At 42.6% G+C, this 25,153-nt stretch overlaps 1 protein-coding gene across 6 annotated transcripts in view; it reads right to left on the reverse strand.

The window, feature by feature from the left end:
- CNIH4 (cornichon family AMPA receptor auxiliary protein 4) overlaps window positions 1-21,409 on the reverse strand; it is a 23,286-nt gene extending 1,877 nt beyond the window's left edge. Inside the window, exons 1-5 of one of the 6 annotated variants that reach the window (XM_012000975.1) lie at window positions 21,231-21,409; window positions 17,602-17,670; window positions 11,737-11,849; window positions 6,307-6,400; window positions 672-1,767 (exon numbers count right to left, since the gene is read on the reverse strand). In XM_012000975.1, the coding sequence (XP_011856365.1) occupies window positions 6,307-6,400; window positions 11,737-11,849; window positions 17,602-17,670; window positions 21,231-21,299 (345 nt within the window). In that variant the 5' untranslated portion in view covers window positions 21,300-21,409 and the 3' untranslated portion in view covers window positions 672-1,767. Of the gene's footprint in view, window positions 1-671; window positions 1,768-6,306; window positions 6,448-11,736; window positions 11,850-17,601; window positions 17,671-21,155 lie in introns of those variants that run through there. The other 5 variants (XM_012000973.1, XM_012000974.1, XR_001008330.1 and 2 more) reach the window with 5 other exon arrangements.
- Window positions 21,410-25,153: the final 3,744 nt, after the last annotated feature.

Below are 25,153 nucleotides of genomic sequence, written 5' to 3' on the forward strand. Positions count from 1 at the left end.
CCACTGCACTCCAGCCTGGGCGACACAGCGGGACCCCATCTCAAAAAAAAAAAAAAAAGATTTCTACCACCTTTGAGTTTAAGTAGTTTGTCTCTCAGTTGCGAGGATTTAAGTTCTCCAACAGCTTCGTTGCTTTAAAAAGCTTGAGCAGAACATGAAGAGGCACAGGAAGTTAGGAGGAAAGGCAGAGTGAAGGGACTATTTTCTAAGCAAAAGCTGCCTCAGAGGGAAAAGGTATGAAAAAGAGATGCAAGAAAAGTAATGTCTGTTACACACCTTCTTGGCCCTGTGCCTGACAGAGACAGAAATATAAGATTACCACAAGGAGCAATTTCTGTGACCCCCAAAGAGCCCAACAGAGCCAAGTTCACTTTGCCTACCATTTCACCGTTACTTTTGTGTATTGCCATGGCACTACTTCCAGCCTCGAAACATGGTCTGTCTGTACAGGGAGTTTGGCTTAGTGGCTCCTTTGCTTCTGCCAAGGCTAGACCTAGTCCAGGACTAAATGGACATGCAACCTTTAATCTTTTGGGGACCACACGCCCTGTTTAGCTACCCAATTATATCTCAACTAGAGTGAATAATACCTTTGGATTCTCCCACTGAACAGTCATGTTTTGCCCAAATGCCAGTGCTTAAGATAGCAACATTAAAGCACAAACTAGGACTGAGGATAAATTGCCAGGTTTATTTTACCCTGTAAGAGCTGGCAAACAGCTGAGGAGGTGAACTCCTCTCCCAACTGCAAGAGTTTACAATATAGCTCCAAGGAACAGAGTTTGGTTGTGTATTGCTATGTCCATGAAATGGCTTGTATTTGGTCTCCCAACTCACAACGTGGTCAGTGCAGAAGGATAGAAGGGTTAATCTGGCACCACGTGGCGCACCAAAAGGCTCAATTTCACGAACAGTGAATGACTACTCCTGCTTCCAACCTGATTGGCATCTTCTACCCAAACACATTAAAATACATTATCAGGGAGATCAAATACAATTGGAAAAACTACAATACGAAAACCAGACTGGCAAGAGCCAGTGGGGATTTTCTGGGTTTGGGGGTGATTATGGAGGTAGTGGCTTTTAAATGAAAGCTCTTGACAAAATATTTCCTTTCTATCAGCAGGAACTACATTGTACCTGGGGAAAATGGCTTATAAGGTTTCACAAATTGTACAAAGAAATATATATATTTTGAAATGCCATTTTCTGTTGACATTCTTGTGAAAAGACTTTTAGCTGACAGTCTCATAAATCTTTAAACCATATTAAATGAAGTTGCCACAACACAGGCAAAAAGGGTAATTAAATTTTTCTTCTTCTGTCCAGATCAACAGTGTTCTTTGTACTCTAACTTTTCAGTAGACCTGAAGAGCACCTTTCTTTGCTCGCTCATCTCTTCAGTTTGCCCTTTAAAGTGTGTTCTTTATTTCTTTGGCATGCAAAGCTGGGATGGCAGTCCCATTCCTACATACAAATAACCACCTTCGACATACAGATGATGAAAAACACCTTCAAGTGTTGGCATTCAGGCTAAAGTTGAGAACTAGAAATCTACAGAAACTCAATTCATAGTTTTCAAATACTTTATATGGTAAAAATACAGCAAAAATAGTTTTTTGTTCAAAGAGGAAAATATATACTGCTATGGTCACGGTTCTAAGGATGATTTAAGAAGTCTCTGGCTCCTCAACTGTGCACTGTAGTGTAGGCTGACTTCAACCACGGCTTCTCCAGCTTCAGTCATTTATCAAAGCTAAGATCATACTGTGGAAAGAAGAAATTAATGTTACTAATGTTTTCACAGGAATGTTCCTCCAGAGCCTGGTTTGTCCAGACTTGCGTCCCTAAGGTCCATGAAGGAACAATCATTTGAGTAAAAGACAATCATTCATACCCAAAGGAAAGAATATATCAGGATCTTTCATGTCCAAACTTTTTCACTAAAAAAGAGTGACTGGGGGTGGGGAGTTAGGGGAAGTATAACTTAAAACCTATGTTAGGCTATAGTTTAAAAAAAAAACAAAAAACAAACAAACAAAAACCTAGCTCAGTCAGTTAAAAAAAACAACAAAACAAAACAAAAAAAAACACCTATGTCCAGAAAAAAAATTCTAAATTCTCTAGCCAGATACATACTGTTCTATGCTAATGCCTGGAACCTCTTCTCCCCATCCCAACACTCCATCAAAGCAGTAACTTCTTACTCAGGTTTTGTGACTAGCTCTATGGCACCTCGCTAGGGAAGCTGGCCTCTCAGCCCAGGGCAGTTGCACAGCCTCCTTCCACAGCTCTTCTTCCTGCTGCTATGGCTTACATGTTGTCTCTACTACTGGACTGTGAGCAACTCTGAGATGAGAGCAGGGCCCAAGCATCACCACTTTCATGTTCTACTAGCACCTGAGCCTGCAATGACCAAGCTCCAAGCTTTTACTGTAGGGATTCTGTGCTGCTCCTTTGTGTCACTTGCAATGCTGTACGCAATGTCTGACACACAGCAGCCACCTAATAAATGCTACGCCACTAACACTGACAGTTAACAATAACAAAACCATCCTTTCCTTTGAAATACTGGGATCAGCCTTGCTCTGCTGAAATCAAAATACACAGAAATATCCTTACATCACTAATGGTATAAACAATTGTCCAAACTCAACCATACTAAATGTACTCAATGCACGGTAAAAATTAATGATAGTAGCTAATATTTTTAAAAGATTTTTGAGAGTTTACTATGGGTCAGCATAAACCTAAGTGTCTCACATGTATTATCTCACTTAGTCCACGTTAAAATGTGACTATTTTTTTTTTTTTGAGACGGAGTCTTGCTCCCAGCTAATTTTTGTATTTTTAGTAGAGACGGGGTTTCACCGTGTTAACAGGACGGTTTTGATCTCCTGACCTTGTGATCCGCCCGCCTTGGCCTCTCAAAGTGCTGGGATTATAGGCATGAGCCACCGTACCCAGCTTTTTTTTTTTTTTTTTTTTTTTGGAGACGGAGTCTCGCTCTGTCGCCCAGGCTGGAGTACAGTGGCGTGATCTTGGCTCACTGCAAGCTCCGCCTCCTGGGTTCATGCCATTCTCCTGCCTCAGCCTCCTGAGTAACTGGAGCTACAGGCACCTGCCACCACTCGCATCTAATTTTTTTATTTTTTGTAGAGATGGGATTTCACCATGTTAGCCAGGATGATCTCAATCTCCTGACCTCGTGATCCACCCTCCTTGGCCTCCCAAAGTGCTGGGATTACAGGCATGAGCCACCGCGCCCGGCCCTGTGATGAGGTAGGTACTATTAATATCATTAATATCCCCCTTTCAGATCAGAAACTGAGGCTCAGAGAGGTTAAGAAACTTGCCCCAGGCCAGGTGTGGTGGCCCAGGCCTGTAATCCTAGCATTTTGGGAGGCCAAGGCAGGTGGATCACCTGACCAACATGGTGAAACCCCAGATCTACTAAAGATACAAAAATTAGCTGGACATGGTGGAGTGCACCTATAACCCCAGTTATGCAGGAGGCTGAAGCAGGAGAATCCCTGGAATCCGGGAGGTGGAGGCTGCAGTGAGCTGAGATCGTGCCACTGCACTCCAGCCTGGGGGACAGAGTGAGACTCTGCCTCAAAAGAAAAAAAAAAAGAAAGAAACGAAACTTGCCCCAGGCCACAATGTAAGTGATGGAGCCCACATTCCACTAGGCTAGCACCCAATCAAAAAACCAAAAGCATGGATTCCCCTATTTTCTAAAGAAGATGAGCATTTTTTCAAAACTTTAATTGTATTCAACAAGCCCTGAAATGTCAACTAGGCGTAAGGAATTAGGCAGAGTATGGTAGGTGTTAGATACAAAGACAAGTAGCATAAAATCTCTGCAATCAAAAGCTAATGACTTGGTATTAACAGCAAAACCACTGTTTAAAAACAGTAACCAAAAACCAAGAGAAAAGTGCTACAAGGATACCTTCTGACCCTTTGAACTATATGTAACACCAAAGGGTAAGGTAATAGCAATGTGGCTGAAAATAACAGGCTAATAGGGAAAGGAAAGGAAGGGAAGAGAGAAAAGAAAACGGTACAGCCAGTGAAGTACACACCTGCCCAGGCAAAACAGTTACATGAGTTGCCTATCTTTTATTTAGTTATAAAGAACAGTATCTTAAACCTGCCCCAAAATTACATCTTAATTCCTCCAGTCCAACTCTCCACTACTTTAAATTCAATGACTAAGAGTTCAGAAACTCATATACATTTTTAAATCCTAAGACTTTTGAGTCTACGAAGCAAGATACTGCTCTCCAAGCCTAAATTTCCTCCCCAAAGTATGACTACATGGGCTGTACCTACAGCACCGCCCCCAGGGGATGCCTTTTCTAGTTTACTTTCCAACAGCATGAAACCGCAGAGGTGGGGAGGATGAAAAAAGGATAACCTTAGCTAAGCCAATACCAGCTTGTTTTTTGTCTCTTCAGAAACAAATATAAAAGAACATATATGACAGTAAAGATACAAAAGTATTAAAAACAAGAACAGGTGCCTCATTATGTTCTCATAAACTTTTTTTGCTCCTTATTCATCATCTTTGATACTTGGATTAAAAACTAAGCATATTAGTAATGAGGTAGGGTATGAGAACCAGAAACTGATACCAGTGTGCTTTTTCTGATCTAGTTTTTAAAATACAGAAAAGCAAATAAGATGAATGGTGAAAAGAAAACTATCTAAACTCCAATTTTAATCTAATCCACTAATGGGTGGATTTAGCACAGTGAAGGGATTTTAGGAAGCCTGCTTTGTCAGGAAGAGGCTAAAATGGTTCTGACTTCTAAACTATTTCAAACAAAATAGCAATTTTTAAAAACTGCTATCTCAGCCGGGCACGGTGGCTCATGTCCTGAAACCCCGTCTCTACTAAAAATACAAAAAAAAAAAAAAAAAAAACAAAACAAAAAAACTAGCCGGGCGAGGTGGCGGGCGCCTGTAGTCCCAGCTAATGTAGTCCCACCTACTCGGGAGGCTGAGGCAGGAGAATGGCCTAAACCCGGGAGGCGGAGCTTGCAGTGAGCTGAGATCCGGCCACTGCACTCCAGCCTGGGCGACAGAGCGAGACTCCGTCTCAAAAAAAAAAAAAAAACAAAGAAAACAAACGAAAAAATTGCTATCTCTATGCAGTTTCTAATCAAGAATTTTCTGAGTGGTAGAAGTTTACTTCAACATTAAATTTTTCCTAATAGTCCTTATTCCTGTGTGAAAAATTAAACTCTACCAAGGGGGAAAAACAAAAATGATCTAATTAAAGCTTTCATACAAAGGTTAAGCCTGACTTCTAGCTTTTCAAAGGTTTAATCAAATCATATACACAGGAATTTTGTTTCTCCTTTGCTCTATTCTAGGCATCTATGATGGATAAAGGAAAAGGTGGCATGTTCACCTCTAAAACATACAGAAATAATTTAAAACAGGACTATACAAGGTTTCCAGGGTCTGACAGCCAATCTTTCATATTAATTCTTACTTCCAGTGTGTTATAACTAGAAGACTGATAAAACTTTACCATAACAGACCATTTAGCATGCTGGAGAATGAGCATCACACCTAAATTACTTATTGCCAAGACAGATCAGCACAATTTGGATAAAAGTTGCTGAGAGCTGCTGCTAGTGGTATGATTCCCCAAAGACCACGAGTGGGATGGTCGCTGAGGCACATATATTTTAATGCTTATAACAGGCAGTGGAACTCCACAGCTGTATTCTACTAGGGCAGGAAAAAAATATCAAAGACAGTTTTTTTTTTGAGATGGAGTTTCACTCTTGTTGCCTAGGTTTGAGTGCAATGGTGCATTCTCGGCTCACCACAACCTTTGCTTCCCAGGTTGAACTGAGTCTCCTGCCTCAGTCTCCCGAGTAGCTGGGATTACAGGCACCCGCCACAACACTCAGCTAATTTTGTATTTTTAGTAGAGACAAGCTTCTCCATGTTGGTCAGGCTGGTCTCGAACTCCCGACTTCAGGTGATCTACCCGCCTGGGCCTCCCAAAGTGCTGGGATTACAGGCGTGAGCCACCGTGCCCAGTTTTAAGCATATTGATAGCCTCAACAGCTAAGGCATAACTAAGATGCCACAGGGCAGATCTACTGTAGTTCAGACAGAAAGCTGATTCAATGACATACATAAATAATCTACACAGCCACAAGGAATTTACATAATCCCCAAAAGTTCCACAATGTCAATGCACAATCCTATAGTATAGTAATATCTCACCCTTCAAAAGCAAATATTGCATCTAGGAAAATACTAGGATTTTAAACTCACCTATAAAGATACATGAAGAAGCAGAGCAAGTGGAATCCAAGCTTGATCATGGCTTCCTTCATGTGTGACTTCAGCTGCCCTCGATTGTGTATTTCTGTTGGATCAAACACTCCCATGTTACCACTCGGCACCATAATGTATCTGATAAATTAAAGGACACACACATTAGAAGGAAAATCAAATCATAGGCATAAGTATTCAAATATAAGTAGCCAATAATAATCGACTTTTAAAAGTGAACCAGTCAGGCCCGGTACTGTGGCTCATGCCTGTAATCCCAGCAATTTGGGAGGCCGAGGCAGATGGATCACTTGAGCTCAGGAGTTCAAGACCAGCCTGGCCAACATGGTGAAACCCTGTCTCTACTAAAAATACAAAAATTAGCTGGGCATGGTGGTGGGCACCTGAAATCCCAGCTATTGGAGAAGCTGAGGCAGGAGAATCACCTGAACCCGGAAGGCAGAGGTTGCAGTGAGCCAAGATTGCACCACTGAGCCCCAGCCTGGGTGACAGAGCAAAACTCCATCTAAAAAAAAAAAAAAGTGAGCCAATCATAGCAACCTTACATTCATACCACATATGGACAGAGTAGTATGATAATGTCATGGGCTGCCACTTAGCTTCCTTTTGAAAGTTACAATACTGCTAATTTTCTGCCCTCTAAAATAAAATACAGTAACATTCCAGATAAGGGTATTTTATGCACTGAAACCCTTTTACTCATCTGTAGAAAACTACCATACCAGTCATATCTACAGCCCTTTTCCATTAGACAAAGGTTAAAGGAGGCTCCAAACCCAAACTAATTTTATTAAGTTCTTAGAAACTTCATTATGGAAATAGGGAAATTAAGGAAGTTAGGTTACTTTGAGAGGATCAATCAGTTTAAGTGTCTGGGCTTCAACATCCAGACTGTGTCATCTGTGTAACATATATGTCCTAACCTAGCACTGTCCATGAATTCTTCCTGCTCTCACGTCTAAGCTTCTTCTAGTACAACCTTAGATATCTCACTTGTCACATAGCTTCTCAATTATCACTTCTTTGAAATGCAAAGGATTCTCTGAGTTCCACAAATCTGAAATTCTCCTTAAAACCCCAGTAGCCCAACTATAGCTGAATAGAAGGTATTTTCATTTGAATATCCAGATAACATCACATCCTTTGTCTAATTTCTAGGTTATCTAATAAGAGTGTCACCATCTTCTTGGTGGTCCTTAAAAACTTCCTCTTACCCAACTGGGACTTCTCTCTTCATCTTTCACAGCCAGTCCATCAAACCCTTGTCCAGTCTTTCTTCCTACCACCACTTACTTAGCTGTCTCCTTTTTTTTCCTTTTTAGATTTTTATTTTTAATTTTTGGGGGTACATAGTAGGTACATATATTTATGGGTTACATGAGATATTTTGATACAGACATGCAATGTGTAATAATACCATCAGGGTAAGGCCAGGCACAGTGGCTCATGACTGTAATCCCAGCACTTTGGGAGGCCAAGGCGGGAGGATCGCCTGAGGTTGAGAGTTCGAGACCAACCTGACCAACATGGAGAAATCCCATCTCTACTAAAAATACAAAATTAGCCAGGCGTGGTGGCGCATGCCTGTAATCCCACAACCTCTGCAACCCGGAAGGCAGAGGTTGCAACGAGCCAAGATTGCAGCATCGCACTCCAGCCTGGGCAACAAGAGCAAAACTCCGTCTCAAAAAAAAAAAAAAATCACATTAGGGTAAATGGGGTATCCATTACCTCAAGCATTTATCCTTGTGTTACAAACAATCCAATTATACTTTTTTCAGTTTATTATTATTATTATTTTTAGACATAATCTCACTCTATTGCCCAGGCTGGAGTGCAGTGGCACGATCTCGGCTCACCGCAACCTCCTCCTCCTGGATTCAAGCAATTCTCCTGCCTCAGCCTCCTGAGTAGCTGGGATTACAGGTGCCCAACACCACCACACCTGGCTAATTTTTGTATTTTTAGTAGAGATGGGGTCTCCCCATGTTGGCCAAGATGGTCCTGAACTCCTGACCTCAGGTGATCATCCCACCTTGGCCTCCCAAAGTGCTGGGATTACAGGAGTGAGCCACTGTGCTCACCTCTAAAACACACAGGAATAATCTAAAATAGGACTATATAAGGTTTCCAGTGTCTGACAGCCAATCTTTCATATTAATTCTTACTTCCAGTGTGTTATAACTAGAAGACTGATAAAACTTTACCATAACAGACCATTTAGCATGCTGGAGAATGAGCATCACACCTAAATTACTTATTGCCAAGACAGATCAGCACAATTTGGATAAAAGTTGCTGAGAGCTGCTGCTAGTGGTATGATTCCCCAAAGACCACGAGTGGGATGGTCACTGAGGCACATATATTAATGCTTATAACAGGCAGTGGAACTTCACAGCTGTATTCTACTAGGGCATGAAAAAAATATCAAAGACAGTTTTTGATTTTTTTTATATCCATCAAAAAAAAAAAAAAAAAGACACACACAATAAAAAGTGTTGGCAAGGATGTAGAGAAAATGGAACCCCCAATACACAGTTTGTGGGAATGTCAAATAGTGCAGCTATGGCTGGGCACAGTGGCTCACGCCTGTAATCCCAACACTTTGGGTGGCTGAGGTGGGAGGATCGCTTGAGCCCAGGAGGTTGAGGCTGTAGTAATCCAAGATCACGCCACTGCACTCCAGCCTGGGCAATAGAGTAAGACTTTGTCTCAAAAAAAAAAAAAAAAAAAAAAAAGTGCAGCTGCTTCTGAAAACACTCAGGCAGTTCTTCAAAAGGGTAAATATAGAGTAACTATATGACTCAAGTGATTCCACTTCCTAGGTATTTTGCCTCTTTGTCCTGTGGACTACTGTACTTTATCTCCAACAGCATAAAGTACAGTGGTCTGAAAATAGCAAATAATCAATCTGTTGATTTTTTAAATCTTTTTAAATAGGAGGTAAACTTGTGACCAGCAGACAGCCAACCTGTCACTGCAGTTACCAGGGCAATAAATATACATGATCTTTGTCTTTACAATTATATCAAAAAAAGAATCTTCGGTGTTTTTTTTTTTTTTTTTTTTTGAGACTGGATCTCGCTCTGTTGCCCAGGCTGGAGTGCAATGGTGCAATCTCGGCTCACTGCAACCTCCGCCTCCCAGGTTCAAGCAGTTCTCCTGCCTCGGCCCCCCAAGTAGCTGAGACTACAAGCACATGCCACCACACCCGGCTAATTTTTGTATTTTTAGTAGAGATGCGGTTTCACCATGTTAGCCAGGCTGGTCTTGAGCTCCTGACCTCAGGTGATCCACCCACCTCAGGCTCTTAAAGTGCTGGGATTATAGGCTTAGGCCACCATGCCCGGCCTAAAAAAAGAATCTTTGGACTTGACTTCATAGAGCCTTTTACCACTATCTACAAAGAAGCCATGCCAAAGCTGGCTCTTCTAGCAGGTTTTCATTTCTAGTAGAGATGACTGACAGGATGGGCTGGTATAACATTAAGATCCACACTCTCAAAGGTTCGAGTTCCCATTCTCACTCCCAAAGTTGTGTTTCACTTAGTGAAACTACAGGGAGATTTAGCTGTGCTAAAAGTCTGCCTGGGACTAGCCCTCAGCAGAAGTGCAAGTAATCTGTGTTCCCAGCTCAGAGCTCACTTGAGGGCATTGGTCTATGGAACTGATCATGGGAGAGTACTATTAAGCTTGAAAGAGGCCAGGCGCAGTGGTATGCACCTGTAGTCCCAACTACTCAGAAGGCTGATGTAGGAAGATCGCTTCAGCCCAGGAGTTCAAGGCTGTAGTGCACTATATCACGCCTGTGAACAGCCATTGCATTCCAGCCTGAGCAACATAGCAAGGCTTCATCTCTTAAAAAAAAAAAAAAAAAAAAAATTCAGAACCCATGTTCAGTATATTAAAAAAAGAAAAAGAAAACAAAAAATTCTACCCCAGGATACCCACCCTCTATAAAAGAGACACAGATACTTTAAAGCTTTTCCCTTACTCAGATTCTAGTTTAATGACCTTTATAAAATCATTCCCCCATATCCACTCCTTCCCTCATCTCTACTGCTGCCATTATCTTTTCATATGCATCCCATCTTCCTCCAAACCCTACTTTATTTTTTCCTATGTTCTTTTTATTCTAACTGCACTTTACAACATCATACTTAAAAATCAGCCAATGAATGATTCTGTCCCAAAAAACTAGACATAAATAAAAATAAATAAAACCTAAAAATGTAGTAAAGCAGCAACCCACTAATATAACAATTGCAGGCTTGTCAAGATTATCTCAGCGGTCTTCACAAGAAAGTATGCTACGTATAACAGCCCAACTATAAAATTATATACAGTCAGGGTTTCCATTGAGCTCACTTTGAACAAACTTCCTAAATTTATTAAGTCAAAAATGTTGATTAGTTACTTAATTTGCAGCTTTTTTTTTTTTTTTGAGACAGAGTCTTGCTCTGTCACCCAGGCTGGTTGCAGTGGCCTGATCTCAGCTCACTTCAAGCTCCACCTCCCGGGTTCATGCTATTCTCCTGCCTCAACATCCCAAGTAGCTGGGACTAGAGGCGCACGCCACCACACCCAGTTAATTTTTTTTGTTGTATTTTTAGTAGAGATGGGGTTTCACCGTGTTTGCCAGGATGGTCTCAATCTCCTGACCTCGTGATCTGCCCACCTCAGCCTCCCAAAGTGGTAGGATTACAGGCGTGAGCCACTGTGCCCAGCCCTAATGTACTTCCGTTTAAATGTACTTCCAGCCCAGCACTGTGACTCACGCCTGTAATCCCAGCACTTTGGGAGACAGAGGTGGGAGGATCACTTGAGGTCAGGCGTTTGAGACCAGCCTGACCAACACAGTGAAACCCTGACTACTAAAAATACAAAAATTAGCCAGGCATTGTGGCAGGCACCTGAATCCTAGCTACTCAGGAGGCTGAGGCAGGAGAATGGCTTGAACCTGGGAGGCAGAGGTTGTAGTGAGCTGAAATCAAGCCACTGCACTCCAGCCTGGGTAACAGAGTGAGACGCCATCTCCAACAATAACAACAAGGAAGCTATTAAACACCTTTTTTTGGGACACGCCTATAAATAATCTCAGCACTTTGGGAAGCTGAGGCAGGAGGATCACTTAGGTCAGGAGTTCAAGACCAGCCTGGCCAACATGGTTAAACCCTGTCTCTAGTAAAAATATAAAAATTAGCCGTGGTGGTGCACGCCTGTAGTCCCAGCTATTCGGGAGGCTGAAGTAGGAGAATCGCTTGAACTGAGGAGGCAGAAATTGCAGTGAGCTGAGATTGCACCACTGCACTCCAGCCTGGGTAATAGAGTAAGATCCTGTCTTGAAAAAAAAAACATCTTTTTAAAAATTTTTTTAACTGCCTTGACACCAAACTAAAATTGTACTCACCGATATATATTCCAAGTGGCAACAGGTAAGTTGAGAAGAAAAATGAACCAGTGCAATGAAATGAGCATTAATACAGTGACAATGGCATGGCCAATCAATTCTGGAATTACCCACTGCAATAGAAGAACACGGTATTACATCTCACTGCTATGTCCTTCCTGACTATACAATGTTATTTGAAACTAAATCAATGAAGGTACAGAGAATTTACAAGCTACTGTTTCAAGATTATTTTTAGACTCACATGTCCCAGATTTGCATACTGCTATAACTTTGTATCCCATGCAAATACATCAGGGCACAGCTTAAAAATAAAGCACTTACATTTCAATTACTTTTTATCCTAAGCAAAGGCTTAGGTTCATTCATTAAGCAGGTTTGAATGAGAACTAGAGAAAAAGTAGAGTATTGTTTACTTCCCATTCTAGTATCTATGCCAAAGCCCCTAGCTCTAATTTAGGATGGTTGATAGCCATACACATGTTGCCTTTCAAGTCAGAATAGCAACATTAAACATTTTCCAATCTCCAGAATCCCAAGGAAACCATTTCATATTCAGAGAAAAAGAAAAAAAAAATGTAAAAGCTGACAATTAGAGCTCAAAGTTGACCAAATACGATAATGAACCAGCATGCCAGAATCCTGGCCTATTGGCTTTACAGAGCTCCATGCCCTTCCCTATACTCTTTGTTGACTTGTAATGTTCTAGTTCTCATGCATCAACAACTTTTGTGGCAGGGTTCTCAATTCACCAACAGCCTTCCTTTCCTATGAGTACAGATTTTTAATTAAAGTTAACTTCTTTCAGTGGAAGTTAACATTTAATGAAAGAAACTGGCATGCCTCACTTTCAGAAATGAGGAAAATAAAACTCAGAGTGGTTAGGTAAACTGCCTAAGGTTACACAGCTAAATAGTGGCAGAGCAATACAGTATAAGCCCAGGCATAATGACCTCAGACCTCTTGCATTTAGATTTTGGATAATTTTTTGGTAAATAAAGAATATTTGGTAAATAAAGGTAATATTTGGTTAAAAAAAATTGGTAAATAAAGAAGTAGAGATTTTTCTGGGCCATAAACCTAATTTGCAATCAACTTGGTTATATATATACACACACATATAGATACACACACACACATATATACACACACATACATATATATATATATATATTTTTTTTTTTTTTTTTTTTTTTTGAGACAGAGTCTTGCTCTGTCACCAGGCTGGAGTGCAGTAGCACGATCTCGGCTCACTGAAACCTCTGCCTCCTGGGTTCAAGCAATTCTCCTGCCTCAGCCCCAGTAACTGGGACTACAGGCGCCCGCCACTACGCCAGCTAATTTTTTTATTTTTTAGTAGAGACGGAATTTCACCATGTTGGCCAAGATGGTCTCGATCTCTCGACCTCGTGATCCACCCGCCTCAGCCTCCCAAAGTGCTGGGATTACAGGCGTGAGCCACCGCATCCGGCTGGCTATACTTTTTAAAATGCTATTACATATTGGAAAGTTCTAGTTGACTGCATAATTCTCACAAGTATGAGCTACAAAGTCAAACAAATCTGGAATGGAACTCATGCTATGTCCTATTTATTAGCTGTGCAATCTTTGGAAAAGTTACCCTCTCTAAGCCACAATGTTTTCATCTGTAAAATACACATAATACCTACCTCACGAAGTTGTTGTAGAGAGTTAGATGAAATAACGTGTAAGCCACATGCAAAGTAGGCACTCAATAAAATATCAGCTGATGTGATACTAATACTCTCTGATCCATATAAGATCCCTAAAGCTATAGCCTTCAGTCTCTGGATTTCTGACTGTAAACTGCAATCATCTTTGTTTTACACAGACACAGACCTGAAACACGTTTTTTTTTTTTCTCTCTCTGGTTTCATTTTTGTAGAGAAGAAGTCTCCCTGTGTTACCAGAGCTGGTCTCGAACCCCTGGGACTCAAGTGATTCTCCCTCCTTGGCCTCCCAAAGTACTGGGAACAGGTGTCAGCCACTGCACCTGGCGTGAAATATGTTTCAGGAAGCAAGACTTAACCTTACCATGCTTGGTTTACTGACTTTCAACCACGTCCTCTGTTTTTTGTCTCTTCCCTCCTTAATGATATGCTCTTCCCTGAATTTGTTCTCAGCACACTGGCACTAGACTCATATCCTCCAAGGAGGAGCTTGGAGGATTTTTCTCTAAAGTAAATGACTCAAAAAACACCTATCAAAACACCGCCATTTCAGCTTCCCCAACAAAAGTCCAGGTAGATAACAATTACCTGACAGGGAAGTCTACCAGTCAACAAATCTAGACCATCCAAAGAGCTTTCAATGAGCATTTTAGTGCTTTACCCTTAAATATGAATAGGCAGTCCTATATCAGAAATTTGAAGAAAGTCTCCAAAATGAAAGACAGAGTAGGGGAAAAAAAGAAAGGAAAAGAACTTGATGGAAACAGATACAACATAAGAAGCAGAAGAAAATTTCAAAAATACTATAATCACCCAGGCATGGTAGTGCACATCCGCAGTCCCAGCTACTTGGAATGCTAAGGCGGGAGGATCGCTTGAGCCTAGAAATTCAAGGCTGCAATGAAATATGATTGTGCCACTGTACCTCAGCCTGGATGAGAGAAAAAGACCCTATCTTTAATAAAAAAAATAGAAAAATACTATAATCAGTATTCTCAGAGAGCTAGGAGTCAAACATGAACCAAGAGAATAAAAATCTCTTAAAAATCATCATTTTAGCATAAATGCTACATTTGTTAGAAAATTCAGAAGAAGGCTGGTTGCAGTGGCTCATGCCTGTAATCCCAGCACTTTGGGAGGCCGAGGAGAGCGGATCACTTGAGGTCGGGAGTTCGAGACCAGCCTGGCCAACATGGCGAGACTTCGTCTCTATTAAAAGTACAAAAATTAGCCAGCATGGTGGCACACCCCTGTAATCCCAGCTACTTGGGAGGCTGATGCACGAGAATCATTTGAACCCAGGAGGTAGAGGTGGCAGTGAGCCAAGATAGCGCCACTGCACTCCAGCCTAGACAACAAGAGTGAAACTCCATCTCAAAAAAAAAGAAAAGAAGAAAATTCAGAAGAAAAAGCAAGGGAAATAAAAACAGTTAAAAAAAAAAAAAATCAAAGGGAAAAAACTAAGAAAAAGGAAAAATTGGCAGATCAATCCAGATCAATTGTCTAGTTAGTGGAAGTTGTAGGAAGAGAAGGAGGGAAAAAAGATGGGGAAGAAACATTAAAGAACGAATACAAGAAAATTTCTCATATTGAAAGAGCCTATCAGATGTCGAAAACAAACGAGAAAGGCCTTTTAAAAAGTACACAGAGGGCCGGGCGCAGTGGCTCATGCCTGTAATCCCAGCACATTGGGCAGATTACAAGGTCAGAAGATCGAGACCATCCTGGCTAACACGGTGAAACCCTGTCTCTACTAAAAATACAAAAACAAAATTAGCCAGGCATGGTGGTAGGCACCTGTAGTCCCAGCTACTTGGGAAGTTGAGGCAGGAGAATGGTGTGAACTGGGGAGGCAGAGCTTGCAGTGAGATCATGCCACTGCAATCCTGCAATCCAGCCTGGGCGACAGAGCGAGACTCCGTCTCAAAAAAAAAAAAAAGCTGGGCACGGGGGCTCATGACTGTAATCCCAGCACTTTGGGAGGCTGAGGCAGGCAGATCACCAGGTCAGGAGATGGAGACCATCCTGGCTAACGCAGTTAAACCCCGTCTCTACTAAACATACAAGAAATTAGCTGGGTGTGGTGGTGGGTGTCTGTAGTTGCAGCTACTTGGGAGGCTGAGGCAGGAGAACGGCGTGAACCCGGGAGGCGGAGCTTGCAGTGAGCCGAGATCATGCCACTGCACTCCAGCCTGAGCAACAGAGCAAGACTCTGTCTCAAAAAAAAATAAATGAAAGCATAGAGAGTTTTTACAGTATAGCACTGTAAAATTTCAAAACACCAGGGATAAACAAAAGATTCTAAAACTTCCCCAGAGGACAGGAAAAGAGAGAGACAGAGAGAGAGAGACAATGAATCATATTAAAAAGATAAGAAATTCTTTGGGAGGCCAAGGCAGGCGGATCATGAGATCAGGAGATCGAGACCATCCTAGCTAACACAGTGAAATGCCGTCTCCACTAAAAAATACAAAAAAATTAGCCGGGCGTGGTGGCGGGTGCCTGTAGTCCCAGTTACTCAGGAGACTGAGGCAGGAGAATGGCGTGAACCTGGGAAGTGCAGCTTGCAGGGAGCCGAGATTGCGCCACTGCACTCCAGCCTGGGCAACAGAGCGAGACTCTGTCTCAAAAAAAAAAAAAAAAAATGGCATGATACTTCCCAACTTGAACAACACTGGAAGTCGGAAGACCACCAAGGGGTGTCTTTAAATTTCTGAAAGAAAAATCTTTTCCAACCTAGAACCCTGTACTCTGACAACTATGAATCAATTGAAAAGATAAGACATTTTCAAACATGGAAGGCCTCAAAATTTAATTGCCATTTACCTTATCTCAAGAAGCTACATGAGGCTGGGTACAGTAGCTCATACCTGTAATCCTAACACTTTGGGAGGTCAAAGAGGGCAGATCGCTTGAGCCCAGGAATTTCAGACCAGCCTGGGCAACACAGTGAAACTTCATTTCTACAAAAAAATTTTAAAAATTAGCCAGGTATGATGGCACACACCTGTAGAACCCAGCTACGTGGGATGCTAAGGTGGAAGGAGATTTCTTGAGCCTGGGAGGTCAAGGCTGCAGTGAGCCATGATCGCATCACTGCACTCCAGCCTGGGCAACAGAGTGAGACTCTGCCTCAAACAATCAAACAAAATTGATGAAAATTTTTAAAATATGGAGCTTAGGCCAGGCATGGTGGCTGACACCTGTAATCCCAGCACTTTGCCAAGACAGCAGGATTGCTTAAGGCCAGAAGTTCAAAACCAGTCTAGGTCACATAGCAAGACCCAGTCTACAAAAAAATTTAAAAATTAGCCAGGTGGCTGGGCACAGTGGCTCACGCCTATAATCCTAACACTTTGGGAAGCTGAGGCAGGCGAATCACTTGAGGTTAGGAGTTTGAAACCTGCCTGGCCAATATGGTGAAACCCTATCTGTATGAAAAATACAAAAAAAAAATAGCCAGGTGTGGTGGCAGGTGCCTGTAATCCCAGCTACTTGGGAAGGCTGAGGCAGGAGAAGCACTTGAACCTGGGAGGCAGAGGTTGCAGTGAGCCAAGATCACACCACTGTACTCCAGCCTGGGTGACACGGCAAGACTCCATCTCAAAAAAAAAAAAAAAAAAAAAAAAAAAATTAGCCAGGCGTGGTGGCGTGCGCTATAGTCCCAGCTACTCAGGAGGCTGAGGCAGATCACTTGAGCCTAGGAATTCAAGAATAGCCTGATCATCACCGCAAGAAACCCTGTCTCTCAAAAAATAAATAGAGTCATATATTAAAATATATATATATTTTCTCAGTAAACTACACAAGAAAGGTCTTCTTTCATTCATCCAAAGACAGACCTGAGCTTTTTTCCATGAGTGGGAGGAGGGAGTTCTGACACAGAAGACAAAAACAATTACCCTCATAACCAACATTTCCCTACTCTGAGTAAAGATGTTATCCATGTAAACAAGAGACAAGCAACATGTAAAGAAACAAAATTTCAAGTCAGATCTTCTAGCATAATTTCATGATCTAAAATATTGTAAAACACAGCAATTCCATCAAGTTTCCAATGAATAAGAGATAACAAGTACTCTAAAATAAAAAATACATCTATTATCTATAATAATCTTAAATATGGAAAATGATCTGGCTTCAATGCCAAAAAATGAGCAAAGAAATGTCTTACCTTGTTTAATTTCGAGCAACATGATCTAGCATTAATGTAATCACATTCTAAATCAGACAATGTAATTATCTGATGATCAAGATAAGGAATTATTATATTTCTTTTATAATAACTAAGTATTTAAGTTTCAGAAAGCAATCCCAGTTACAAGGCAGAATTAAATTTGACTTGGAAAAAAAATGAGTTGATTCCTAAAGTTTGCTCATTAGACAACTCAATTTTCCCATTCATGTTCCTTCAACAAATTATTTTACAAAATAATCCCATTTTGCTCAAATCTAATCTGACCCAACCAGAACATTTAGTTTGAGTTCCTCAAAGGTAAAACAATGGCTACAAAAAAAAAAAAGGAAAATATCCCAGCACTGTGGGAAGCTGAGGCATCGCCTGAAGCAGGAGTTCAAGATCAGCATAGGCAACATAGCAAGCCTCCATCTCTGTCGCCCAGGCTATAGTGCAGTAGCATAATTCCAACACACTGCAACCTCCGCCTCCTGAGTTCAAGCAATTCTTGTGCCTCAGCCTCCCCAGTAGCTGGAATTATAGGTGCACGCCATCACACTCAGCTAATTTTTTGTATTTTGGGTAGACACAGGGTTTCGCTATGTTAGCCAGGCTGGTCTCGAACTCCTGGCTTCAAGTGATTCACTGGCCTCACCCCCATTTCTACAAAAAAAAGTTTTTTTTTTTTTAATTAGCTGGGCAAGAGCACCTGTAATGCTAGCTATTAGTAGCAGTAGTGCTAGGGCGAGGCAGCAAAGTGCCGAGGGCCCAGGATTCACGTTACACTGAACTATAATCACACCAGTGCGCTCCAGTCTGAGCAGCAGATTTGGTGGGCGCCTGTAGTCCCAGCTACTTGGGAGGCTGAGGCAGGAGAATCGCTTGAACCCAGGAGGTGGAGGTAGCAGTGAGCCAAGACTGTGCCACTCCACTCCAGCCTGGGTGACACAGTGAGGCTCTGTCTCAAAAATAAACATAAAAATAAAATAAATAAAATAAAGTCAAACTCATCACTTTCTCCACAAATTGATTTTCCTCCAATTTGTTTTATTTCTGTTACTGACACAAGTATCATCTGCCCAGGATCAAAATATGGAAAGCTATCTCTGCCTTCTGTTTCATGTATCATAATCAATCATTTGTAGGTCCCAGCAATCATTTCTTCCAAATACTACTCACATATTCCCCCCTTTCACCTGCCCACAACCAGCACTCTATTTGAAATCCAGACGACCCTATCCCCTGTTGGTTTATCTTCCAATCTTTCTTGTTTCCAACCCACTCTGCAAATTCATCTTCCTAATAAACTACCGAAAATAAAAATTTTCAATGGCTGTCTATTGCCTGCAGGATAAAAGTGAAAGACTTCCCTCCCCCCCTTAACATTCAGGCTCTCCAAAATCTGATGTAATCCTGCCTTTCCAATTTAGCCTTCTACTGCCACCAAAATCAACCATGTGCTCCAGATGGTCTATTTGTTAACCATCGCCCAGAAATCCACGAACATACCTGTCTCTGCACCTTCGCTATTGCCAGTGTATGATTTGGAATACTCACCTCTATCCCTTTCTGTAGATTTTGTCCACAGTTCAAAGTCCAAGAAACCTCTTATATCCTATATGAAGTTTACCCTGACCATTTTCCACCTCCTATCCCTAATACTAAGTTAGTGCAACTATCCTAAAATACAGAATATGCTGAACTTCATCAAAACACCACCGAATGTACTTTAATGTAATGTCTAAGTCAAACATTCCACCTACCATTTGTCTACATGCATAAATTGGTGTAAACCAGGACTATTTCAAATTATCAAGCCTGGTTTTCCAAACTGCAAAAAGAAAAAACCCAGTTTCATTTCTGAGTGTAAGCTCTAGTTCAGGGGTGTCCAATCTTTTGGCTCCCCTGGGCCACACCTGAAGAAGAATTGCCTTGGGCCACATATAAAATACAGTAACACTAATGATAGCTGATAAGCTTAAAAAAAAAAAAAAAGATCACCAAAAAAGAATCACAATGTTTTAAGAAAGTTTACAAATTTGTGTTGTGCCACATTCAAAGCTGTCCTGGGCCACATGCAGCCCATGCCGGGCCGTGGATTGGACAAGCTTGCTCCAGTTCCTTGTATCACAAAAGGGGCACAGAGGTCATCAAAACTTAGGCAAGTGATGCTGCCCTTTCAATCAGCTCCGCAAACCTAATAAAACTCAGAAATCTTGTCGTTAGAAATCATCAAGTAAAAACTGCTGCTCAATTGGGGAGGGTGGGGACACAAAGGCAGAGCAATATTTACTGAACATTAGCTATGGGGCAGGCACTGTGCTAGGGTGCTCAGCACCATTCTCATTGTGCATATCTAGGAAATAAACATTTCCTATTTTAAAGATCAGAAAACTGAGGCTTAGGGAAATAATGTGCACAGTAAAGAACTGGCTGAGCGGGAAACCTGATTTCCAAATTTTGTCCCCTTCCACTACAACAGGCTGCCAGTCCACAATGAAGTATGAAGCTGCACTGAACATATATACTCTGTAGAACTACCCTAAAGCCCGCATGCTCTAGCAAATGGTTTAATCCGATCAGAAACGGGTACATGTGATTTTCAAGAAAGGAAGCTGTAAATGCCAAGTTCCTCATACGTTTTTTCTATCTTATATTTAATTACTTAAAACTGGATTGTGCAATACAACATTGGGCAACAACTAAGCCTAGATGCTTCGTCAAGAGCTGGGAAGAGTTGTAGCCGACATGGCTACCGCAGTGCTAAATTCAACAACCATTTATTGCTCTGGAAAATACAGTTTGAATACTGCAACGTGAACAGCTACAGAAAATACTTGTTTTAACATGGATCGATGGAAAAATTTAAAAGCTGAGAAACGACTGGGAGCTGTTTCAGCAATAACAGCAGGTGTAATTATTGAATTTACAGATCTACAACCACCGGGGACAACCAAAATAATCACTTTGTAGATAGTTGTTAAAATAACTCCTTTCCAACACTCACTACAAATCGGCACAGTGAAGGAAGCAACTTTGCTCATTTGGCGAATGAGTCAACTCCTGGATGTGAAAGGTCTCTGCAAGTACCAACACCCGCCAGAACAAAGGGGCGGGTACCGGGGGTGTTGCCCGGGGAACAGGAGGCGGCAAATCGCCCGCACTCGTCCCGGAACCCGACTGTCGCAAGCGACCCCTCTTAGGACCCTCAGTACCCGACGAAGAGCACGGCAAGGGGCCTCTCCCAGAGAAACGGCGACCCTTCTCTCCCGAGGGCGGCCGTGGCTCAGGCAGGGCTGGTCCCGGCGCCGCGGGGACGAGCTGAAAGCAGGCGCGCAGGCCGAACCGGGGTGCGCCCGGAGAGGCCCACGCGGACCCGGGTGAGGGTCGGCCGGCAGCCCAGGCAGGACAAGTGGGTGCAGGGCAGCAGGCGCCGTTGGGTAGGGCAGCCGGCCTCTCCTCCTCGCCCCGGGGCCCGCGCCACCGCCCCGGCCAGGCCAGCTCCCAAGGAGCGCACGCCAGTCGCCAAGCACCTCCCTCGTCCCACACACTTGCCTGGGTGCCCAACTGGCCCACCCTCAGCCCTGTCCCCCGGCAAGGCTTCCGCCCGCCTCAGGCAAGGATACGAAGTAGACCGAAAGGAAGATGAGCGCGCAACAATCGAGGAGAGAGAAGACGAACACCACCGCCTCCATCCTCCTCCTCCGTCGCCGCCGCTCCTTCCGTCAAACCCGCTCGGATGCCCAGACTCGCCCCTGATAGGCCCTTGAGCCCCGGCTGGCTGAGGCGTGTGGTCCGCGAACCCGAGCGCAGCATGCCGGGAGTTGTAGGCCATATTTTTTTTAAAACAAATTCTACGGCGCTAATTCTGACGCATGCTGGGAATTGTAGTTCATTATTACAAGTCCATATCAAAGAGGTGGGCAGGGCCTCTGTCATAAATCCGATTATTTCCAGAAATGGTGACAAGCAATTAGTCAACAAGTATTTACTCAACCCTTTTCTTTTAAAGAGCTGGGGTCTCACTCTGTCGTCCAGGCTGGAGTGCAGCAGCATGATAGAGCTCACTACAACCTTGAATTCTTGGGCTCAAGCAATCCTCCCACCTCAGCCTCCCGACATGCCCGGCTAATTTTATTTTATTATATCTTATTTTATTTTATTTTTTGAGACAGGGTCTCACTCTGTCGCCCAGGCTGGAGCACAGTGGCGTGGTCACAGTTCACTGCAGCCTCTACTTCCTGGCCTCAGGTGATCCTCCCACCTCAGCCTCCTGAGTACCTGGGATTACAGTAACATACCACCATGCCTGGCTAATTTTTTGTATTTTTAATAGAGATGGGGTTTTTGCCATGTTGGCCAGCTGGTGTCGAACTCCTGGGCTTAAGCAATCTGCCTGCCTCAGTCCACAGTGCTGGGATTACAGGCCTGAGCCACTGCACCCGTCTCTACTGAATGCTTTTAATCTGGATATCCAGTAGGATGTATTTCCCATGTGTGAAATTGTATTTAGAGTTGGCTCTAGAACCACTGCATTCCCTGACTTGGGATTTGTAAGGGGTTTTCATCTCAAAGCACAGATCTAACTAACCTGATGCTCCTGGCTTGACATTTGTGATTTTCCCTTCCTTTCCTGATCTCAATTTCTCCAGAGATTTCACAGTCCTTTGTTTATTCTCTCCTACAGCAATGTTTCTCTCCTCTCTAGATTTTAAGATCTTTAAAAGTGAATACAATTTCTTACTCATCCATTCATTCATTTAACAAATACAGTAGTAAGGGAGGAGACCACCCCTCATATTGTCTTATGCCCAATTTCTTCCTTCAGAAAAAGAAGAAGTAAAAACTAAAAGGCAGAAATGAAACCCACAGGCAGACAGCCTGGTGCCATGTCCTGGGCCTAGTAGTTAAAGATCGACCCCTGACCTAACCGGTTATGTTATCTGTAGATTGCAGGCATTGTATGGAAAAGCATTGTAAAAATCCCTGACCTATTCTGTTCCGTTCTGATTACCGTTGCATGCAGCCCCCAGTCACATACCCCCTGCTTGTTCAATCGATCACGACCCTCTCACGTGGACCCTCTTACAGTTGTGAGCCCTTAAGAGGGACAGGAATTGCTCACTTGGGGAGCTTGGCTCTTGAGACAGGAGTCTTGCCGATGCTCCCAGCTGAATAAACCCCTTCCTTCTTTAACTTGGTGTCTAAGGGGTTTTGTCTGCGGCCCATCTTGCTACATTTCTTGGTTCCCTGACCAGGAAGCAAGGTGATTGGCAGATGGTCAAGGCAGCTCCTTAGGCAGCTTAAGCTTGCCCTGTGGAACATCTCTGCGGGGGACTCTGACCAGCACTAGCGACACGGATCCTGAGAGCGCTCCCAGATAGGCATTTGCCCCAGTGGGAGCAGTGTGTGGCAGTCCCCTGTGGAGGATGAACGCAGTGGCTGAACACCGGGAAGGAATGGGCAGTTGGAGTATGGACATCTAAAACTTGGTAAAACTGGTCTTTGGAACTTGCCTACTCCATTTGAGTGGAAGCGTGGCCTTATCACCCATGGTGTGCCTTTATTAGCACTTTGGTTTTGGTTTTGGTTTTGACTTGGTTTGAATTGCTTGATATGACTGGTCTTGGGAACTTGCCTACTCCATTTGAGTGGAAGCATGGCCTGATCACCCATGCTTCATCCACAGGCAGACAGCCCGGCACAAACTGCCTGTACTGGCACTTTGGTTTTTGTTTTTGACTTGACTTGGATTGCTTGATACTTTGGTTTTGGTTTTGACCTGGCTTGGATTTCTTGATACTCTGATTTTGGTTTTTATTCTGGTGTGGTGTAAACTGTAAAAGTGTGTGTGTGCCCTTCTTACCCATTCTTTGTTTTGTTGTGTGCGTGTGGTGTGAGCGTGGTATTTTGTCTCAAGGAAACATGGGTGAGACACAAAGTAAGCCCACCCCAGTGGGAACTATGTTGAAAAATTTCAAAAAGAGATTTAAGGAAGACTATGGAGTTACTATGACACCAGGAAACCTTAGAACTCTATGTAAAATAGACTGGCCAGCATTAGAGGTGGGTTGGCCATCAGAAGGAAGCCTGGACAGGTCCCTTGTTTCAAAGGCATGGCACAAGGTAACCTGTAAAGCCAGGTCACCTAGACCAGTTCTTATACACAGACACTTGGTTACAGCCTCTTTTAGATCCCTCCACAGTGGTTGAGAGAACTGCAGCACAAGCAGCTGGCAGAGGCAGAGAGAGAGAGACAGAGAGGAGAGAGAGAGAGGCAGAGAAGAGAGAGAGAGAGAGACAAAGAAGAAAGAGAGAGAGGTGGAGAGAAGAGAGAGAAAGGCAGGGAGAGAGAGAGGGGGGCAGAGAGGGGTGCAGAGGCAGAGAGGGGCCAAATGAGGCCACTGACAACCTGTAGCCTTCTATCAAAAATCCTTATTTCAGTAATCCACGGATGGCCCAAATATATTCAACCTGTAGCAGCAACTGCTTTGCTAACAGAAGAAAGTAGAAAAATAACTTTCAGAGGAAACCTCATTGTAAGCACACCTCACTAGTTCAGTTCAGAACTATCTGAAAGCAAAAAAGCAAAAAAGTAGCTTACTAACTCAAAAATCTTAAAGTAATCTTATGTTAGAAAGTAATCTTAATGTTAGAAAAAAAAAGGAGGGGAGAATTTATATAAAGAGGAATGTTATATGGTAAATTATTGTCCTAAAATAGGGGAGAATTTATATGAAAAGGAATGTTATATGGTAAATTATTGTCCTAAAGTAAATTAACTGGTTGTAAAAAAAAAAAAAAAAAGGATGTTTGCGACAAGTCAAAAAGGTTAAGGCATGTCAAAGAATTATCTGTGAAAGTCATAAAAAAAAGGCTATAAAAGGAAATTCATGCAAGAAATGTTGTATAATTTAAAAGTAATTAGGCCTCCTAAATGTAAAACTATTAAAGAAACAGTTTATGTACAAGGTGTATAAGGAAAGTAAAATGTACTTTTGGTAAAAAAATTACAAGGAGGCATAAGAATGTAAAGTAGTACCTATATTAAAAGGTCAAAAATATGTATATTTTGTTTTAAAGGTTAAATCAAGTTTTAAAATGTTAATTAGAAAGAAAATTCTGTGTGTAAACATTGGCTAAAATTAGAGGTATCATCCAGTTTTTCTGTAAACTGGATATTAAAATAAAAGCATAACAGGTTTTTCTTAAAGCACCAGCCTGCTCTTTAGCAAAAATTATAAAAGGTTAAAAAGAGTCTATAAGGCCGGGCGCGGTGGCTGAAGCCTGTAATCCCAGCACTTTGGGAGGCCGAGGCGGGTGGATTACGAGGTCAGGTGATCGAGACTATCCTGGCTAACATGGTGAAACCCCGTCTCTACTAAAAATACAAAAAACTAGCCGGGCGTGGTGGCGGGCGCCTGTAAGTCTCAGCTACTTGGGAGGCTGAGGCGGGAGAATGGTGTGAACCCGGGAGGCGGAGCTTGCAGTGAGCCGAGATCACGCCACTGCACTCCAGCCTGGGAGCACAGCGAGACTCCGTCTCAAA

The sequence above is a fragment of the Mandrillus leucophaeus genome, unplaced genomic scaffold (genome assembly GCF_000951045.1).
Source record: "Mandrillus leucophaeus isolate KB7577 unplaced genomic scaffold, Mleu.le_1.0 Scaffold645, whole genome shotgun sequence".
NCBI lineage: Eukaryota > Metazoa > Chordata > Mammalia > Primates > Cercopithecidae > Mandrillus > Mandrillus leucophaeus.